Raw genomic sequence first — 20,632 nt, 5'->3', positions numbered from 1 at the left:
GCCCCAACCCCCTAATGGGCCCTGTTCTATGCGTGACAGGGGGCAGTGCCCCAACCCCCTGATTGGCCCTGCTCTGGGCATGACAGGAGGCAGTGCCCCAACCCTCTATTCGGCCCTGCTCTGTGTGTGACAGGGGGTGGCACCAAAACCTCCCCATCGACCCTGCCTTGAGTGTGACAGGGGGCAGAGCCCCAACCCCCCAATCGGCCCTACCCTGAGCATGACTGAGGGCGGCATCGCAACCTCCCAATCCGCCCTGCTCTGTGCATGACAGGGGGTGGTGCCCCAACTCCCTAATCGCCCTGCTGGGCGTCTAGTTTAATATATAAAAAGGAACATATAAGTTCATTTACTCACCCTGGCCAGTGTGGCTCAGTTTTTGAGCATTGACCTGTGCACCGAAAGGTTGTGGGTTCTCTTCCCAATTGGGGTGTGTATGGGAGGCAACTGATTGATAATTCTCTCTCATCATTGATGTTTCTATCTCTCTCCCTCTCCTTTCCTCTCTGAAATCAATAATATAATACGAGTGGCCTGGTGTGGATTCATGCACATTTAAAGGAAAATAATTAGAAGAAACACTTTAATATTGCTATTTTCCCTTTCTTTGGATTGGAAGTGTCAGCACTGCCCCCTCACCTCCACCATCCCGCCTATGAGGTGATCAATCAGGGCCGGGACCCCTGCCTGGCTCCCTCAGCGCCTGGGAGTTGGGCGGCAACTCTGCCCCCCGCCACTGCTGCTGGTCGCCGTCTGCAGAGCAATTGGGCCACTGCTCGCACCCACTTTGGCTTAGTGCCACCCGCTCACCTGCTCCACCATCCCACTGTGGTCCCGCTCTCGTCAGGGCCCATCGGGTCCGGCAGTGCCCCCACTGCCACCTGCTACCAGCACCGCATCACCGATGCCTGCCATATCCCGCGCCACCCCTGGTGGTCAGTGCACGTTATAACGAGGAGTCCAACTCCTGGTTGAACTCCTGGTTGAGACAATTTGCATATTAGGCTTTTATTATATAGGATATTAACTTTTTTAAAAATAAAAACTACCATTATATAGATATTTCCACCTCTCCACCCCCATGATCATTAAAGAATATCTATGAAAGAACTATGAAGCTAGTAAAGGCCCAAAAGTATGTAATAAATTCATCAATATTATATAAATTATGGTAATATCTGGGCCTTTGAAACAAATTGAAAGGCAACTGAGCAAAAATACAGTGAGAGAAATGCTATTCCTGCTTTGCTATTAACAAGCTCTCAGACTCAGGGCAATTTACAATTTCTTTGAGGCCTCTGTATAATGGATTGGGTGATGGGGCTTAGCTGAATGACTTTTAAATTCTTTCCAGTTTTAAAAAATTTGTGGAAATCAGGTAAAGGAGTTTTAGAAAATAAAAAGTGTGACTTATTGATACTGACATCCTGTGAGAATCAGTTTCATGTTTTTAAATACATAGTCACACTGCATACACTTTATTTGTAAAAACATTCTAAATGATGGTGATGGTCACAAATCATTGACTACAGTGGGAGAAAAAGTGATCCTAGAGAAGTTGGACTCCCACTGTGCCACAATAGTAAAATTTAGAGTCTAACGTTCTTTTTGGTTATCCTCTACAATAATCCTATATAAAAAAAAGCCTAATATGCTAAGTGTTCAGTCACCCATTCAACCAATCAAAATGTAATATACTAATGATATGCTAAGGCCATTAAACTGCTCGCTATGATGTGCACTGATCACCAGGGGGCAGACGCTCTGACCGGTAGGTTAGCCTGCTGCTGGGATCCAGCCTATCAGGACTGAGTGAGACAGGCCGGACATGCCCTGGAGCCTTCCCATGACTCCTACCCCCAGCAGGCTGGCTGGACCTCACCATGCATGAATTCGTAAAAGCATAATATGCTAATTAGACCACACAGCTGAATGTCCTTCCAGTCGTCCTTCCGGACAAAGCCGTGGCAGCTATGAGAGCAGGCAGCTGCAGCGGCCAGCAGTGGCAGCAGTGGCAGGGTGAAGGGGACAGCACCTTCCCCTGATCGCCTGGTCATCTCCTGCAGAGGAAGGTGGGGGGGGGGGCGGGAGAGTGGGCCTAAGCAGTCAGTAGGACATCCCCTGAGGGCTCCCAGACTATGAGAGGGGGCAAGCCAGCTGAGGGACATCTCCCCCACCAGTGCACGAATTTTGTGCACCAGTCCTCTAGTTTTTAATAAGATGGTTAAAAGCTATTTCCTCCTGTGGGGTCAGTAGGGGTTTTGGTTTTAAAAGATGGCTGGTTGCATCAAGTAATAACTGCCTTTATGAGCTGGTAGAAAGGAGGTTATCAAAAGATTCCATTTACTGTAAATGGTGATTTTCAGGCATAGCATTTTAATAATATACAACCCAGAATTCGATTAAGACTATTCCTTTATAAACTTTCTCATTCATGAGTTTGAATGAGAAAGTAGAGTGTTTACATGTTAAAGAGTAATTGTAAAATTGTCTTATAGTTTCACAATTTCATGTGTTCATTGTTCTTTAATTTCTTAATTTGCTACACCAATTTTATTAGAAGAAATGCTTTGGCAAACTGTCTTGATGAAAATAAGTTTAAATTATTGATTTTTAAATGAATGAGCTTTTTTCTTTGATTGAACAAGGTGTATGCTATTTTTCTTAAATCCGAAACTATTTCTGAAAATGGTATTTGAAAGGTACAAATGTACAGTGACTTGTATGAATAGTTGAAATTTTTATGAGCCAAGCACAGTTTCTAATTTTTATTTTAAAATTGAAAACTCATTAGAGAATGCTTCAAAGTTGATAGGTCATTCAACTGATTATCAAGCAAAACGATAATTTGATATAATGAGATCATATTCTTTCTACAGGTTTTATTGAAAACTACAGCTGGAGATATTGATATAGAGTTGTGGTCAAAAGAAGCACCTAAAGCTTGCAGAAATTTCATTCAGCTTTGTTTGGAAGGTAATAATAATTGTTGAGCTGTATTCTACAGGATAAATTTTGTTAATTTACAAATAAAGTGCAGTGTATTTTTCTGCAACATTGAAGACTGGTATTAAATAGTGGTAATGAATGATAGGAGTTAATAGGAGTGATATGGTGTTGAGCTATGTTTCAGGAAATAGAGAGAGGAGATAAAAAAATTAATAAATCTATATATCTTTAGCAGAGAAATTTACTCACCAAATGATACTTTGATCCTTTTTGGTATCCTTGGCTATTTTCCACTTCTTTCCTTCATCCTCTAGATATGGGTATTCCCTAAGATTGCCTCTAGTTCTCTATTGCCTCACTCCTGAGTTATTACTTCATTCAAATGACTATTAAATTTAGAAATCCAGCCATTTCTTCATCTTAGCTCTAATTTACATATCAAATTGCCTAGTGGACTTTCCTCTTCAAATCTTCCAGTGTCAGTTATAACTAAAACCAGTGTAAAACCAAATTTACTAGGTTCTTCCCCAGTCTGCCTTGACTTTCACCTACATGATTGTAATTGCCTTTTACCTGGTCCTCCTCCCACTCATCTTTAATATCTTTACCTTCTTCTTTATTCATCTGGTAGTTGAATCTTCAGGCAGCATGGCTTTCTAGCTTTCCAACTTTATTTTTATTGCACTCAATAACCCCATGGTATTAGTTGATCATCTTTACCTCCTGCGCAGTTCATTCTCATTCCCACTTTCACACATGTCCTCAGACCTCCTTCAGACAAGATGAGATCGGTCCCATTCAGGGTGGTATGACCATAGATGCATACCTGCTTCAAATCCTCAGTTTCTTCATATCTTCAGTTTCCTTTTTGAAATACTTTCTCTTCCTTTTTTTCTGCCTAAGTCTACCTACTTTTTAATGTCTGTTCAAAATTCCACTTTCTCTGTGAAGCCTTCCATTTAACATTCAGTGATGTTATCAATGCCTCTAGTATTGTTTTAGATTTGAGTCATAAAGTGACTATTTTTCTTTTCTGTTTAATCCTCACCTGAGGATATGTTTATTAATTTGAGAGAGAGAGACACATTGATATGAGAAACATCAATCAGTTGCCTCCTGTACTCGCCCCAACTGGTGATCAAACTTGCAACCTTTTTAGTGCATGGGGTGAAACTCCAACCACCTGAGAGCCAGGCAGTATTTTTCTTTTTAATGAACTTCACAGAATTATACATTCATTTGAGTGTTCTCCCCTTCAGAATATTTCCTTACAGAACTAAACATTTCATGCATTTTGGTAACTTGTTGGCATTTAGAATACATTGCATATGGACTTGAATATCTCCAGTCATGGTAAGTCATTGTCCTAAGTTATATCAGATTTTTAGAGACAGACAAGGTTAATCAGGGTTCAGAAAATAGCATTTTGAGTCCAGAGCAAGGTGTGAAAGAGAATCAAAAATATCCAATAGGAGGACACAGAGCTCTTTCAATAGATAATTAGAACAATAGATAATTACCAGGGAAGATCTAAGCAGTAAATATACACAGACCAAAAAAGAAAAAAAGAAAGATAGAAAAAAAGACGCCTGCAAAGGCCATTATTAATAATTGCTATGGCAGGCAGGAAGGAAATTGAGTCAGACAGGTAGTTCAGTCAGAGAAGCATCAAATAACTGTCAACATAGTCAACACAGTAGAAGAATCAGACTTGTTTCTGGAAAGAAGTTTGAAGAGTTGAAAGCTCAAATTTTACAGTAGAAGAGGGAAAGTAGAAAAACATTAGAAAGAATGAATGGTAGATTACAGTCTATGACCAGGCAAATGGAAGAAGCAGGAAACATCTGGATATAATATGACAATGAAGAAGAAAGAAGTTTCCTAAGTTAGATAATGATGAAACTTAATTGCAACAATAAGAAATTATTCCTGTGTTTCTAAAAATATAAGAAGAAAGAATAGAACAATAACTAGAGCAGTTATCTTAATTGGACAGGTGAGAGAGAGAATTATCATTGCCAAGGATAACAAGAAGCCCGAGCAGACTAATGTAAATGAAGATACTTGTAAATGAATAAAGTCAGGGTTTTAAAAAATATGATTCAGAGAACCCCATTTAAAAAAATTTTTAAAATATATTTTTATTGATTTCAGAGAGGAAGGGAAGAGAGATAGATAGAAACATTAATGAGAGAATCATCGATTGGCTGCCTCCTGCACACTGCCTACTGGGGAACAAACCCGCAACCCAGGCAATCGAACCCTAACCTCCTGGTTCTTAGGTCGACGCTCAACCACTGAGCCACGCCAGCTGGGCGAAAACCCCATTTTATTTCTCTTTCCATGATTTATTTACTTATGATTTTTAACAAGTCATTATATTTCTAGACCTTGTAATATTCTTGTATATATACTTTAAAACATAGTTTCCATAATTAAAAGTAAATGAATGAAAATGAGGAAGGGGAAGCATAGCCTCAGCTATCGCTCTCAAATAAAAGTTTTCACAGTTAAAGGGAAGTTTTGAGCTTTTTATTTTTCAACTTTATTGAGGTACAGTTGATGAAATTGTTCATATTTAGGTTGTATGACATGACTCTTTAACGGCGTGCAATGTGATGATTTAATATACATATATGTTGTGAAATGATTAGTACAGTCAATTTTAGTAACATATCCATCACCTTGCATAGTTATCTTTTTTCTTATATTTTTGTGATGAGAACACTTGAATCTACTCTCTGAGCAAATTTTAAGTATTCAGTACAGTATTATTAACTGTGTTCACATGCTGTACATTGGATCCCCCAAGCTTATTCATCATACAACTGAAAATTTGTACCTTTTGACCAACATCCTTCGAGTTTCTTCACCCCCCACGCCCTCAATTCCCTGGCAACCACCATTCTACTTTCTGATTCTGTCAGTTCAACTGTTTTAGATACTACATGTAAGTGAGAGCATACAGTATTTGTCTTTCTGTGTCTGGGGGGAATTGTTTTAGTTTTTATGAAATCAAAAGATCTATAATTACACAGACTTAATCTTGGATTATAGGTCTTTGCAGGATAGTTGAACATTTAAAAATGAGTGAAAATTTTGCCAAAACCGGTTGGGCTCAGTGGATAGAGCGTCGGCCTGCGGACTGAAAGGTCCCAGGTTCGATTCCGGTCAAGGGCATGTACCTGGGTTGCGGCACATCCCCAGTAGATGTGCAGGAGGCAGCTGGTTGATGTTTCTCTCTCATCGATGTTTCTGACTCTCTATCTCTCTCCCTTCCTCTCTGTAAAAAATCAATAAAATATATATATTTAAAAAAAATGAGTGAAAATTTTAACTAATTCTAACTTTTAAAAGTAGGTGAAAAAGATAGATGGAAAGGGAAGCTTGCTAGCTTTGAGAATTTTATTAGTTCCTCAGGAATAATAATAATAAGGAAGGAATACACTTTTAGGTCTGCAGTGCAGAGGGGAGAGCAGAAACAAGCAGATAAGAAAACCATTTTTTAAAAAACTTTATGCAATTATTAATCTCTTTACTTCTATTTACCTCAGCCTTTTTTTCCCAAGATCCATGCTTCATCATTTACCTTTTATTCCCTTACCTCCTTTAATAGTAATTTATAACTCTTTAGAAGTGACAAACATAAGTATATATTAAGATATTAAAAGATAAAACTAAAATATTTGTTAAAAAAAACAGTCTAGCCAAAACCGGTTTGGCTCAGTGGATAGAGCGTCAGCCTGCGGACTGAGGGGTCCCAGGTTCGATTCTGGTCAAGGGCATGTACCTGGGTTGCGGGCACATCCCCAGTGGGAGATGTGCAGGAGGCAGCTGATCGATGTTTATCTCTCATCGATGTTTCTAACTCTCTATCTCTCTCCCTTCCTCTCTGTAAAAAATCAATAAAATATATTTTAAAAAAAACAGTCTAAAATAAATGGGGCAGACAGATCACAAAAGGAGTTTTTAAAGAGTTCTTTGTAGTAATTTCTACAATATTAAACACAAGATTCTAGAAGACACACATATAAGTGCTTTAAAAATGCAAATCTAAATGTCTTTATATACTAAGGATGTATAATTAATCAAAATACATCATTTATTGCACAGCTAGATATAAAAACTATAATGACTAATATCAGAGGCAGAACTGCCAATTTAGAACTTAATTTTATATTTGAGATATATGCAAATTTATTTTTTCAATAGTGGAGAAAATTATGGAGAATATTATGAACAGGTATGATGAAATAATAAAGCCTCTTTCTTTAAAATACTTATGGGAATGCTACATGCAATTTAAGAAGACAGTCAACTTTATTGCAAGCAGCAAAACCTATTAAAGCCCATGGTAATCTATAAAAACAAGGTAAATGCATAATTCCAAAATGATTAATGATTAATTGCAAGGAAATAGAAAACTAGAAATGCATAGTTCAACAGTAATCCTATATAATAAAAGCCTAATATTCTAAGTGTCCAGTTGTCTCGTCTGCCGTTCAACCAATCAAAGTGTAATATGCTAATGTATGCTAAGGCCACTTAACTACTTGCTATGACATGCACTGACCACCAGGGGGCAGATGCTTCAACTGGTAGGTTAGCTTGCTGCTGGGTCTGGCTAATCGGGACTGAGCGAGATAAGCTGGACACGCCCTGGAGCCCTCCCACGGTCCCTCCCCGTCTGGCCAACCTCCCATGTCCCTCCCCAGCCCTGATTGTGCACTGGTGGGGTTCCTCGGCCTGGCCTGCGCCCTCTCGCAATCCGGGACCCCTCAGGGGATGTTGGAGAGCCAGTTTTGGCCTGATCCTGTAGGCCAGGCCATGGGACCCCACTGGTGCATGAATTCATGCACCAGGCCTCTAGTTATTAATAAATTGCAAGAAAGTAAAAACGGTGGATATGAAAATTTTGTGGAAATTTGAAATTCTAGCCATGAATACAAAATTATGGTGTAGATAAACTGTAGAAAATTACTACTCAATGTGTGTGTAGTTTTAGTCATTCAACAAGAATATAGTTAGGAAAGTAAAAAAGAAAAGCATAAAGTAAAAGGCCATTATCTCTGAAAGGCTTCATAAGAAATAGCAGAAAAGAAGAGGATAGGTAATTTTAAAATTTGAAAGCACAAGTAACAAAGACCTCTTTCATGTCCCGCTTCCCTTACATCTAATAGATCTCTGAGTCTTAATCTGCTTCCGAGAATTCTTGGGTCTGTTCATTTCAAGAATGTTTTGACGCTTAGGACAACAGTAGTTTGTTTTCTCTCCTTCTCTCTCATTCTCCCTTCCCTTCCCCACCCTGAGGGATTATTTTCATTTTCTGATATAGACTAGGTTATGTTTTATATTCAGATTTGAAAAGGAATTTGTAGAATATTTTTGTAAAAATATTAAAGTTTGACATCATATTTATGTTTAACTTGAAAGCTTATAGGTTGCCTCTACATTATGTTATTTAATCTTTAGAGCAACTCTGTGAGGTCCCAGACATCCCTCGAGGGGTCCCAGATTGGAGAGGGTGCAGGCTGGGCTGAGGGACAACCCTCCCCCCCTCAAGCCTCCCCTGGAGCCCTCCCACGGTCCCTCCCCGTCTGGCCAACCTCCTGTGTCCCTCCCCAGCCCTGATTGTGCACTGGTGGGGTTCCTCGGCCTGGCCTGTGCCCTCTCGCAATCCGGGACCCCTCAGGGGATGTTGCAGAGCCAGTTTTGGCCTGATCTTAAAAGTTCTCATCACAATCTGGGACATCCCTCTCACAATCTGGGATGCTGGCTCCCAACCGCTCGCCTGCCTGCCTCCCTGATTGCCCCTAACTCCTTCTGCCTGCCAGCCTGATCAACACCTAACTGCTCCCTTTCTGGCCCAATATTATTAGTTTTATAATGAGAATATTACATGTACTATAGTTAATACTATATTGTAACTAGTTAATACTATAGTTAATATTATATTGAATTTTTGGATGTTGCTAAAGAATAGATCTTAAAAGTTCTCATCACAAGAAAAAAAATTGTAACTATGGTGACAGATGTTAACTAGATATTGTCATTAATGATCATTTCAAAATGTTGAATAAGTTTCCAATTATTATGTTGTATACCTGAAACTAATTATATGTCAATTATATTTGAATAAAAATATTTAAAGAATTGAATTTAAGGTTGCACAGCTAATAGGAATTAAAACTCAAGAATTCCTGACTTCTGCGTACAGTGTTAATCCAAGTAAATGGTTACTTAGGGATACAGGAGAGATACTTTTACCCCTTTTGGTTTTTACAGTTTCCATTTATAACTAGGGAGAACTTGTCTACACTGGGGAGCTCTTGTGAATATAGCCCAACAGCTCTTCACTGGGAGAAGTGATTGAAAAAAATTAGTGGTCTTCCTTTCAACTTCTTCCAATCCATCCTATGTACTGGATAAAGTTGTTAGATTACAGAATACATATTTTGAAATAAGTATTTTATATCCATCTGTAACTTATAAATGTAAGCCAGCAAGCCAGCCACTATATCATACTTTATGAATTACTAGAGGCCCAATGCACGAAATTTGTGCACTTGAGGGGGGGAGGGTTGTCCTCAGCCCAGCCTGCACCCTCTCCAATCTGGGACCCCTTGAGGGATGTCTGGGACCCCACAGGGATCGGGCCTAAACTGGCAGTCGGACATTTCTCTCACAATCTGGGACTGCTGGCTCCCAACCGCTCACCTGCCTGCCTGATTGCCCCTAACTGCTTCTGCCTGCCAGCCTGATCAACACCTAACTGCTCCCTTCCTGGCCCAATCGCCTCCAACTGCCCTCCCCTGCTGGCCCAGTCACCCTTAACTACCCTCCCCTGCCAGCCTGGTCGCCCCTAACTGACCTCACCTGCAGGCCTAGTCTCCCTAACTGCCCTCCCCTGCTGGCCTGATCACCCACAACTGCCCTCCCCTGCCGGCCATCTTGTGGCTATGGGTGCCACCATCTTTGAGGGCGTGGCAGTCAGTTAGCATATTCCCTCCTTATTGGCTGTGGGTGCCACCATCTTTGCGATGGCGTGAGGGTCAATTAGCATATTCTTTCTTTATTAGATAGGATGATAGACCATAGTCATGTTTTGACCCTTAAAGTATCACAAAGTACCTATTACATATGTCAGTAATTACATTTGTGTAATTATGTCAGTTCAATTCTTACATAGTAACTATACTATTTTATAGCCCAACTCACAATGTAAGAGGGTTCCAGTTTCTCTATCTCCTCACTAACACTTGTTTTTTCCTTTTTTATTGATAGCTATTCTAATGGGTATAAAGTAGTATTTCATTATAGTTTTGCTATGCATTTCCCTAATGATTAAAGATGTTGAGAATTTTTTCTTATGCATATTGGCCCTTGTTGCTACTTATTAATATAAATTCTATGATTCAGTCAAGCCCTAATTCTTTCCCTTTCACGCCGCCCCCCCAAATTCTTTGCTTATGCTTTACCTCATTTAGCTGTCATGATTCTGCCATATTCTTTCTCCTCTGTGACGTAAGTTTCCAGAATGATTCTAGGTTCTAGATAGTAACTATTAGGAGATCATATATGATCGTCTTTTATGTTGATGGCTTCCAAATAATATATTTACATACATATATATATATTCATAATTTCTTTTAATTATTTAGCAAGCTTATTGAGAGTTTAATTGGATTCAGTTATATATTGTGTTGATTATTGAAAGCTTCTCTGGGGGTGGTGCATTGATAGTAGACCTATAATCAATGAGTACTTTTGATATATTTTGGGTTTGTATATTGTTTGTGTAAATTAATTTTCTAGGAGGAGAATAGGAAAGAAGGCATTGGTCTCCACTATGATTTCTGAATCTCAGCACTGTTGACATTTTGGGCCAGTAATTATTTGGTGACATCCTGTGCTTTGTAGGATGTTTATGAGTATTCCTGGCTTCTACCCACTAGATGCCAGTAGCATCTCCCACATGTGACAACCATATACTTCTAGATATTGACAAATATCCCCTAGGGAACAAAATTGGGTGGGGCTTTTTTCCTGAATACCTCCTCCCCAAGCTGAGAACCATTGATCTATACCAAAACTCTCAAATTTTTATTTTGAAAACTGTAATCCAGAGTTTGAGAGAATTCTTAAAATAATTTTAAAAAAACCACCACCACCATGATTTCTGTGGAAATTGTGCTGTTTTGAGAAGATATTTTATAATAAGTAGGGAAGAAAAGGTTTTGGTTTAGGAACCTACTTAACATTCAGGGGAGGGGAACCTTATGACTCTAGTTGTAGTAATTCTGGTAACTACAGATACACTTTGTTTTAGACTTTGAAAAATTATTTTTTCTTTCTTTCAGCATATTATGACAAGACCATTTTTCATAGAGTTGTACCTGGTTTTATAGTCCAAGGAGGAGATCCTACTGGCACAGGAACTGGTGGAGAGTCTATCTATGGAGCCCCATTCAAGGTGAGACCTAATTTATTATTATTACTTATTTGCAAATCAGCTTGGATTTCTTAATTGAAAATAATTATGCCCCACAAGAAGAAAATGCATTTCACATTAGTGCACAAAATCGTGTCTATCACATAATTAGAATTACACAGGTATAATAACAGCACTTCCCCTATCAAGAATTCTTTCTAAGTTGTCTTATCACAAACTATTATGCTAGATTGAATTCAGGTGGAGCTAACAGTGAGTGAAAAATAGAAAAACCTGATATAACATATTTCCTGATATTTGCCTATGTTTGATTCTGCAACTCTGTAGATGTAAAACATTTTTAGAACATTGCATATGCCATTCCATTTTAAAACATTTTATTGAATACTATATGAACTTTGTATCAATCTGCTTGGACCTCTGTAACAAAATACCATTGACAGGGTGTCTTAAACAACAGCAATTTATTTTTACAATTCTTGAAGCTAGGAAGTCCAAGATCAAGATGTGGGTTCCTGGTGAAGGTTCTCTCCCTGGATTGAGAGAAAGAGAGAAAGAGAGAGAACATGCGCACGCTAGCTCTGGTGTCTCTTCTTCTTATAAGGGCACCAGCCCTACTGGATTTGACCTCCTTTAACCCTTCGTTCTTATGACCTCCTTTAACCCTTAGGATCTTCTTGACACACCCTATGTCAGATATAGTCACGTTGGGGTTAGAACTTCAAAACAGGAATTTGGGGGAGCACAATTCAGTCCATAAAAGGTTTAATTCTAAATTTTATACAATAGATAGAACTCTGTAGCACAAAACGCATGCCATGACAGGACCTCAGCAGAAAAGAAGAAAGAAGCAACATAAAATTGTTATCAAAAGGAGTGAGTATTAATAAAGAATAGGTCAGTGGTTTGTTAATTACCAACATAGATTCAAAAAGAAAAAAGAGTTGATGTTATGCTTAAGACATTAAGAATAACAGTGGATTCAGGTAAAAGCTGTAAGTTAAGGTATTTGTTAATCTGATAGTACCAATATCATGTTCTTTGAATGAGTAAACCTTAACAGCTCTTAAAAGATGGGTGTTTTTGAAGACTTTGTGTTTATATGAATGGGATAGAATACCTGGAGTTTCCTTTAATATTTAACTGGGTCACTGTGATTCTTGCAAAAAATATTTGAACTGTTTTTGTTTGCTTTAATTTCTAGATGATAGTATCTTTAGAAAATGTGGAATGATTATAAGTTTCTCACATATTTATATTTACCAAATTGAGGTATCTTACGGTTTTACAGCCTCCACCTAGTAGGAATCATTCCTTTATTCTATTATTTGGTGAAACAGAATAGCTCTTTTTGGCAGTTTATTTCTAAATTGAGATTTTTGCTAATCATGTTCAGGTAATGAGTTGTCTTGGTAAATTTTTCAATTAGGTCATTTTTAATACAGTATGCAGAGTTATGATCCTTTGACTTTAAATCTCTTGAAAATTATTCGTTAAGGGAAAATAGCCTCTTTTCTGAAAAGTATTGATTATATAACAACTATATTATAAATGAGTCTAGAATACGACCTGGACAGAAATTCTAATAACTAAGAGACTAATGTTTATGTTATGTAATGTAGCCTGACCATGGCAAGGAAACCACCTTCAAAAAGCTTGCTACTGCCCTTTTAAAAATTCAATTTAGGACTCTAAAAAACACAGTAAAGCACATAACATAATCATAGTAGATTTCTTGAATTAAAAAAACAAGGAGGAAGCAATTATTTCCTGGCTTAGAATGGGTTACTGGGGGGAGGGGGCGGCAATAGTTGAAGACTCTTCAGTGATTCAAAGGTAATTTTCTTGGAGAAAAAAATAGAAGGTTCTAAAAGCTTAGATGACTTTGAGGGATGGGAAAACGGGAATGACTCTTAGAAATCCATTCTCCTTCAAGTACCCTTTGTGTAAGTAGGCAGATTTCCACGAAATAGGCTAAATTTGTAGCTGAGTATATTCAGAAGATACAGGCTACTGAATTCAAGTTTAATAGCATTGAAGGAATAGTAAATATTAGATATGGTTAAACTTGAAAAACAGTTAAATACAACTTCAGCATTTTTTATTAGAAGCTTTATGGAACCTTGTTGGTTAAATGAATATGAAGGGCCTTATCACTGAGGTCATTCACTAAATCTTTTCTTTTTTATGCTTCAGGATGAATTCCACTCACGATTGCGTTTTAATCGGCGAGGACTGGTTGCCATGGCAAATGCTGGTCCTCATGATAATGGCAGCCAGTTTTTTTTTACACTGGGTCGAGCAGATGAACTTAACAATAAGCACACCATCTTTGGAAAGGTTTGTGTCCATTATATTAGGCTTCTGGGATACATATGATCAACTTATCTATGAGCTGCCTTCTTAAATTATTCCCTAGGATATTTATTTATTTTTAAAAATGACAGACTATATTCCTGTTAAAATGAACTATGAATTTTTGTGTGTGTTTCAAATAAGACATTGGTTGTGACTTCAAATTTTATTTTTCTAAAATCATACTAATCATATTATCTACTATGCCATTCAGCTGATACCATTTTTTATGTTTTTTGAAAGACACCTAGGTAATAAAACTTAGCAGTTTAATGTTTATTTTGTTAATGATGAATTCCCTTAAGTTTAAAGTGGAAGTTATAGTAACATTAAAATTGTTTACCTGAAATATTACTTTCAGTAATAATTATTTAATCCTGCACACAATCGACGTCATATCAGGGAATGTCATTTCCATAGATTTTTTAATAGCTTTCCTTAAAAAGGTTTCTGAAGGTTTTCTTTTCTTACTCTTCTCCCTTCTCATAAATACTACATCCTTGTATGTTTTGTCTTGGGCATATTAGACATCACTAGTGTATCAGCTCCCTCTACTGGTTTGGTAAGAATGGTTTCTCCATATCCCTAGGCAAAACTGGATGTTGGGAGGATAAAAGGGAAAAAACAAACTTAGCACAAATATAAAATTGGTATTATTTTAAAACTTGATAAATGTTGAATGAAAGGAGTCCCACTAAAAACATGCAATACAATATTGTTGCTTAATACTTAACAACGTGGGTTAAGAAGTATGCATTGGCACAGTTGAGCCACTCTGACACAGGTTGCTGATATTCATAGATTTTTCTTTCTACTACTTAAAAAAATAAGTGTTTAATAAAATGAGATTTAGGTTGCCATTCTGCACCATTGTTTGCAATTGATGTTATATAATCTACACATTATATAACTAACAATGGTTAGAATTCTGAAAGGCCATCACTGTGGGCTCTATAACTTCTTTGAACCTCAGTTTTCTTATCTGGAGAATGAAGATAATGTTAATAACTACTTTTAGGATATTTGTGAGGATTAAATGAGATATTATCTGCAAAGCAATTACCACATTATTATTTGCTTGTTTTACTCTATTATAAAGTCTACATTTGTTTCTGATGTTTGAATGAAAAGTTGTCATTCAGTAAGAGGTTATTTGGCACAATATTTTCGTTTTTAATAAAAGTACCAGTATATATTTGAAATTTCACAAAAATTTTATTGAGAGGTTGGACTTCATCTAGGCTTTTTCCTCTTAAGATGAAGTTGCTTTGTTTGCATTATTTAATGTATATGCTCTGATATAATTATATGAAATTCCCTTTTAATTATTTAAAATATATTTTCAAAAGTGTTCCCTTATTTCAAAGAATGAATGTAATAATTTGCAACTAAATTTTTGTTTTTATTTAATAGATTACAGGGGATACAATATATAACATGCTGCGACTGGCAGAAGTAGACACTGATAATGAAGAAAGACCACTTAATCCACACAGAATAAAAAGTTGTGAGGTAGGAGTATGATTAGTATAAGATATAGCACTTAAATCAGCAATTCTCAACCTGTGGGTCATGACCCCTTTGGGGGTTGAAGGACCCTTTCACAGGGGTCACCTAAGACCATCGGAAAACACATATATAATTACATACTGTTTTTGTGATTAATCACTATGCTTTAATTATGTTCAATTTGTAACAATGAAATTGGGGGTCACCAGAATGTGAGGAACTGTATTAAAGGGTCGCGTCATTAGGAAGGTTGAGAACCACTGACTTAAATGGTTATATAAGAAAAATTGTCAGTGTTTTTTAAAAAAAGTATAGTTTATTGATTGTTTTTTAAAGAGAGAGGCAGGAAGAGGGGGAGAGAAACAATAGATGTGAGAACCTAACATTGATTCGCTTCCTCCAGCATGCCCCCTACTGGGGACTGAACACACAACCCTGGCATGTCTAAACTGACTGGGAATTGAACTGGCAACCTTTTGGCAACCAACTGAGCTACACCAGCCAGGGCTGATTGTTACTATTTTTAAACTATCAGATGAAGTCTTTATACTAAATCTAGTCACCACTCAGATTTTATCTATGTAATTTAGGTACAGTTTTTTTCTTTAACCCTCGCTTGAGGATATTTTTCCCATTGATTTTCAGAAAGAGTGGAAGGGAGAGGGGATAGAGAAGAGAGAGAAACATCAATGTGAGAGAGACACATTGATTGGTTGCCTCCTGCACGTGCTCCGACAGGGCCAGGGGTCGAACCTGCAACCCATGTATGTGCCCTTGACTGGGAATCGAATCTGAGACCCTTCAGTGGTGTGTGGATCAGCACTAACCATTGAATAACATCATCAGGGCTAGAACAATTTCTGATTAAGACTTTTTATTTATTTATTTTTAAATATATTTTTTTATTGAGTTTTTACAGAGAGGAAAGGAGAGAGACAGAGAGTTAGAAACATCGATGAGAGAGAAACATCGACCAGCTGCCTCCTGCACACTCCCCACTGGGGATGTGCCGGCAACCAAGGTACATGCCCTTGACCGGAATCGAACCTGGGACCTTTCAGTCCGCAGGCCGACGCTCTATCCACTGAGCCAAACCGGTTTCGGCAAGACTTTTTTTAAATTGAAAGTTTTGAATTCTAAGATGAAATTTTAGCTGATAATCTAATGAATGAAAAGCTTAACTCAGAATGGAAAGTTAGAGGAATTAGGTTTATTTAATCCAATCAAGTGACTTCATTGGTAATTTAAGAGTGATCCTTCATTGAAGGAGCCATTGAGGGTGATCTTTAAGAACATTTGATTTGGAGTCAAAATCAGGAGAGATCTGATTTTGTTTCTCATACTATATATTAAATTTTTTTGAATATTTTTTCCCTTTGTAAAATAAAAATAAGATATCCTTTACTTAATAGCACATAGGATTATTGGGAGAATACATTGAGGCCATGTAAGTGGAAGCACTTTATGTAGTATATGTTTCACTATACTTACAATGTTTTTGTGAGGAAAAATTATAGACACTAATGTCAATACAATTAAATATTGTTTTTAATTTTCAAAATGTTTCTTTTCATAGGTTTTGTTTAATCCTTTTGACGACATCATTCCAAGGGAAATTAAAAAGCTGAAAAAAGAGAAACCAGAGGAGAAAGTAAAGACATTGAAACCCAAAGGCACAAAGTAATCATAGTAGTAAGATTTTTCTTCAGTTTGTAAAACAGCACTGATTCATTTAGTTCATTTCCTTTTGTAAACATTGTTTACTAGTGAGGGGGAGGCCAGTTTGGACCAGGGAGATATCTGAATTAGGAGTGTGTGTATTCTATTCTGCATGGGCATTTCTTGTATTCAAATACAGTATATAACTTAAACTTAAGCTAAATAAGTATTGCTTCAGATGTCCATATAAAATCTGTATTAATATAAATAAGTAGGGATTACTACAGCAATTATTTATTTAAATGAGTTATTGAGAATTGTTCTGTTTTTTACTTGTTTTTCAATTAATATATGCTCAGTATAAGGAACTTGGAAAGTAAAATATGAAGTATATGACAATGTTTATATAACTTTTCACTCCTTTTTTGGTGTTTATAAATATTTTTAAGTATAAAGCTCTTTCTGTATTCTAGATTATTTCCTTAGAATAGTTTTCAAAAAAATAGAAACTTCTTTTTTTTAATAAGTTCCAGTAGTTTGTGAACAGTATTCTTTACATTATTATTCTGTTTTATTAAAATAGATATCGAGTGTTAGATTTCAGTTGATTCTTTTATTGAATTATGGCATCCATATTAGGGATTTTATTGTACTTAAAGTCTTAGGTTCAGACAGTTCTAAATATAATCCTGCCTAACCCAGTAAATAAAAAGCAAACTTTATTAATCTTTTTGGCCTTTAGTTTCCCCATCTTAGAAAATGGAGATTATAATAAATACGACACCTGGTTGTTATGAAGATTAAATGAGAAGGGAAATTTGAAAATACCCAGTAGTAAGGCATTTAATACATACTCATTTCTTTCCTTGATACCCTACAATTTAAGTAAGTTAAGTTGTTTTCATAAACTCTCAGATATGAGCAGACAGTTTAATAAGCAGTTGATGTCTTATGGCAAAATAACTTTATATAGAGCTATGTATTTAATTTCCTTTTACTTACTTACTTATTTATTTATTTTGACTAATTTATTTTTGGGTGAAAGGTCACTCTCACTATGTTCCGATACAATATTTTTTTTCTATAGTTTATCTTGACAACAAGCTCCAAAGTTGGGTATTTTTGTTTTTAATTCATAGTAAATATATTGGGAATTTTGTGGTAGTCATTGATTTCATCTAGGTTTTGAAGTAGAAGTTTCTCTCTCTTTTTTTTTTTTTTAAATATATTTTATTGATTTTTTACAGAGAAGAAAGTAGAGGGATAGAGAGTTAGAAACATCGACGAGAGAGAAACATCGATATGCTGCCTCCTGCACACCCCCCACTGGGGATGTGCCCGCAACCCAGGTACATGCCCTTGACCGGAATCGAACCTGGGACCTTTCAGTCCGTAGGCCCACGCTCTATCCACTGAGCCAAACCGGTTACGGCTAGAAGTTTCTCTTTTATTACCAAATCTTTTATTTTTATAATATTTGAGGAAGAGTATTTTACTTATTTATTTATTTTTTATTGATTTCAGAGAGGAAGGGAGAGGAAGAGAGAGAGATAGAAATATCAATGATGAGAATGAATCATTGATCGGCTGCCTCCTGCACTCCCCCTACTTGGAATTAAGCCCATTACCCAGGCATGTGCCCTTGCCTGGAATTGAACCTGGGACCCTTCAGTCTGCAGGCCGACACTCTCCACTGAGCCAAACCATCTAGGGCTTGAGGAAGAGTTGTAATAACAAATTATTTATTTTTCTTGGGAAATCTTTGGTTTGAATGCTCAAAGAAGAAACTTAATTTTTTCTCCCCATAGGCTATTTTGACAGTTTTGTTTAGCTTATTAATTTTAATATATTAAGCCATATTTTGGCAGACACTAGATTAATTGCTTCCCATTTGTAGTGCTCTCAGGTCTATATATTTATTAGTTTTTCAGAATTCTCAATTTTGATAACCAGTTTTGATAAATATAAAAAGCTTAATTATTTCTGTCATGTTTGACTTAGTATATTTAATGGCAGTGCTCAGAATGGATTTTTGGTCATTAATTTAGTCTAGTATATGAATCATATGTGATCTGAAGCCAAAACTATAACATTATGCTGAAAATATAGATCTTTAGTATATTTCTACTGAATATTAAGTAATAGTATCTACTGTTAAACAAAAGTGTCTCTTGTAAGTTCTACTCTATTTTTTTTTGCTAATAGGGTATTTATAAGTTTTGTTTAACTTTTTCTTCCTAATTTTCTTTCATTCTTTTTTCCTTTTTATTAATTAGAAATTTTAGTTTGCTTTCATTTGGAGAGGAAGCTGAGGAAGAAGAGGAAGAAGTAAATCGAGTTAGTCAGGTAAAACCGTAATTTGCCCTTTTTTCTGAATTGTAAAAAAATTAAGGTTTATATCTTACTCATTTTTGTATTTCCGGCTGTACATGGAGCACATTCAGTAAACGTTCATGGAACTAATTTGTAAAATGATTTATGGTCAGTAATATTTGCATCTTCTGAGAAGATTTGCCCTCTTAAAAAGAACTCATGGACACGGACAACAGTGGTGATAGCATGGGGCAGGTGGGGAGGTGGAAGAAGGTATGGGGGGATAAATGGTGATGGAAAAAAAAGAAAAAAATTGATAGTTTTTTTTAAAACCTGGAATTTTTTTTCTAGTCAGTTAGAACTAAAGTTAAAGAACTTTATGATTCAGATTCTAATTGCTATTTGTTTAATGGGTTTTCTAGATGATAATTATTATTGTTAGTATTATAAACAGTGATAGACCAAAGCTCTTATATTCATTTAAATATTTATATATATTTATGCATTTTTTCGATTCTCATCACAGCCCTTTAAGATAGGTATTATTATTATCCCCATTTTACTCATGATTATATTAAGGTATAGATAGGTTATAATTTGCTCAAAGTCACAGAAGCAGTAAGTTATCGAGAGCTGGGATTTGAACCTACATTTATCTCACAATAAAATCCATGTCTTTGGATTATATATTGCCTCTTGGCCTTTTACCTCACAATACTTCGCTTTTGCCTTCAAGTGTGATGTTCCTCAGTCTCACTTTCCCCACAGCACTCATTGCTGAAACCCTTACAGTGCCCTGCCATTGTTCAGAGCAGTGATTCTAATAAGTATACTTCAAGAAAAATCATCTGAAGTGTTTTCACTCCCCAAGATTCTGATACGTTTTCCTTTTTGGAAAGTTAGCAAACACTGAGATCCAAGGATTAGGTTCAAAGTCTTTACTGTAGTAATTAAAACTCTATAACCTAACACTGCCTTACTTGCTTAACTTAGTCACCTATATCTTACCAACACTAACAATAGCATTGACTTAAAAGCACATTATTGTTACCCTTGTCTTTACTTCTTTATCCATGTACTTTGATCCCCTAACCATTGAGCATAGTTTTGGTAGGCTAACATCGAGCATACAGTAAGCGTGCTACTTACACACCTTGTATTAAAACTGAATTACAGTGGGCACATATTAGAAATATTTTGGTCATAATTTTTTTTTCCTCACTGACTTCAGTGTTCTTGAGTGATCTGTTTGCTACTATGATTCAATTATCACCTGTAAACTAATATTCTGAACAAGGAGACAAGGCTGAATATTTCTTCTGGGCTCTTCCTCATTCTGAGTGCCTTGAGGAAGAATCTCTACTTCAGGTGTCAAAATTAAATTCCTCTTTTCCC

General features: G+C 36.6%; 1 protein-coding gene across 2 annotated transcripts in view; it reads left to right on the top strand.

Annotated features, from left to right (window-relative positions):
• Positions 1-20,632, top strand: part of CWC27 (CWC27 spliceosome associated protein homolog) — a 198,341-nt gene that overhangs the window by 2,910 nt on the left and 174,799 nt on the right. For both annotated transcript variants that reach the window (XM_015563070.1, XM_006762421.2), the window contains exons 2-7: positions 2,880-2,976; positions 11,310-11,422; positions 13,598-13,741; positions 15,170-15,268; positions 16,842-16,945; positions 19,201-19,270. In XM_015563070.1, coding sequence (XP_015418556.1) covers positions 2,880-2,976; positions 11,310-11,422; positions 13,598-13,741; positions 15,170-15,268; positions 16,842-16,945; positions 19,201-19,270 — 627 coding nt within the window. The remainder of the gene's footprint in view (positions 1-2,879; positions 2,977-11,309; positions 11,423-13,597; positions 13,742-15,169; positions 15,269-16,841; positions 16,946-19,200; positions 19,271-20,632) is intronic.

This window comes from Myotis davidii, unplaced genomic scaffold (genome assembly GCF_000327345.1).
Source record: "Myotis davidii unplaced genomic scaffold, ASM32734v1 scaffold135, whole genome shotgun sequence".
In the NCBI taxonomy this organism is placed as follows: Eukaryota; Metazoa; Chordata; class Mammalia; order Chiroptera; family Vespertilionidae; genus Myotis; species Myotis davidii.
This window is presented reverse-complemented; position numbering and strand designations above follow the sequence as displayed.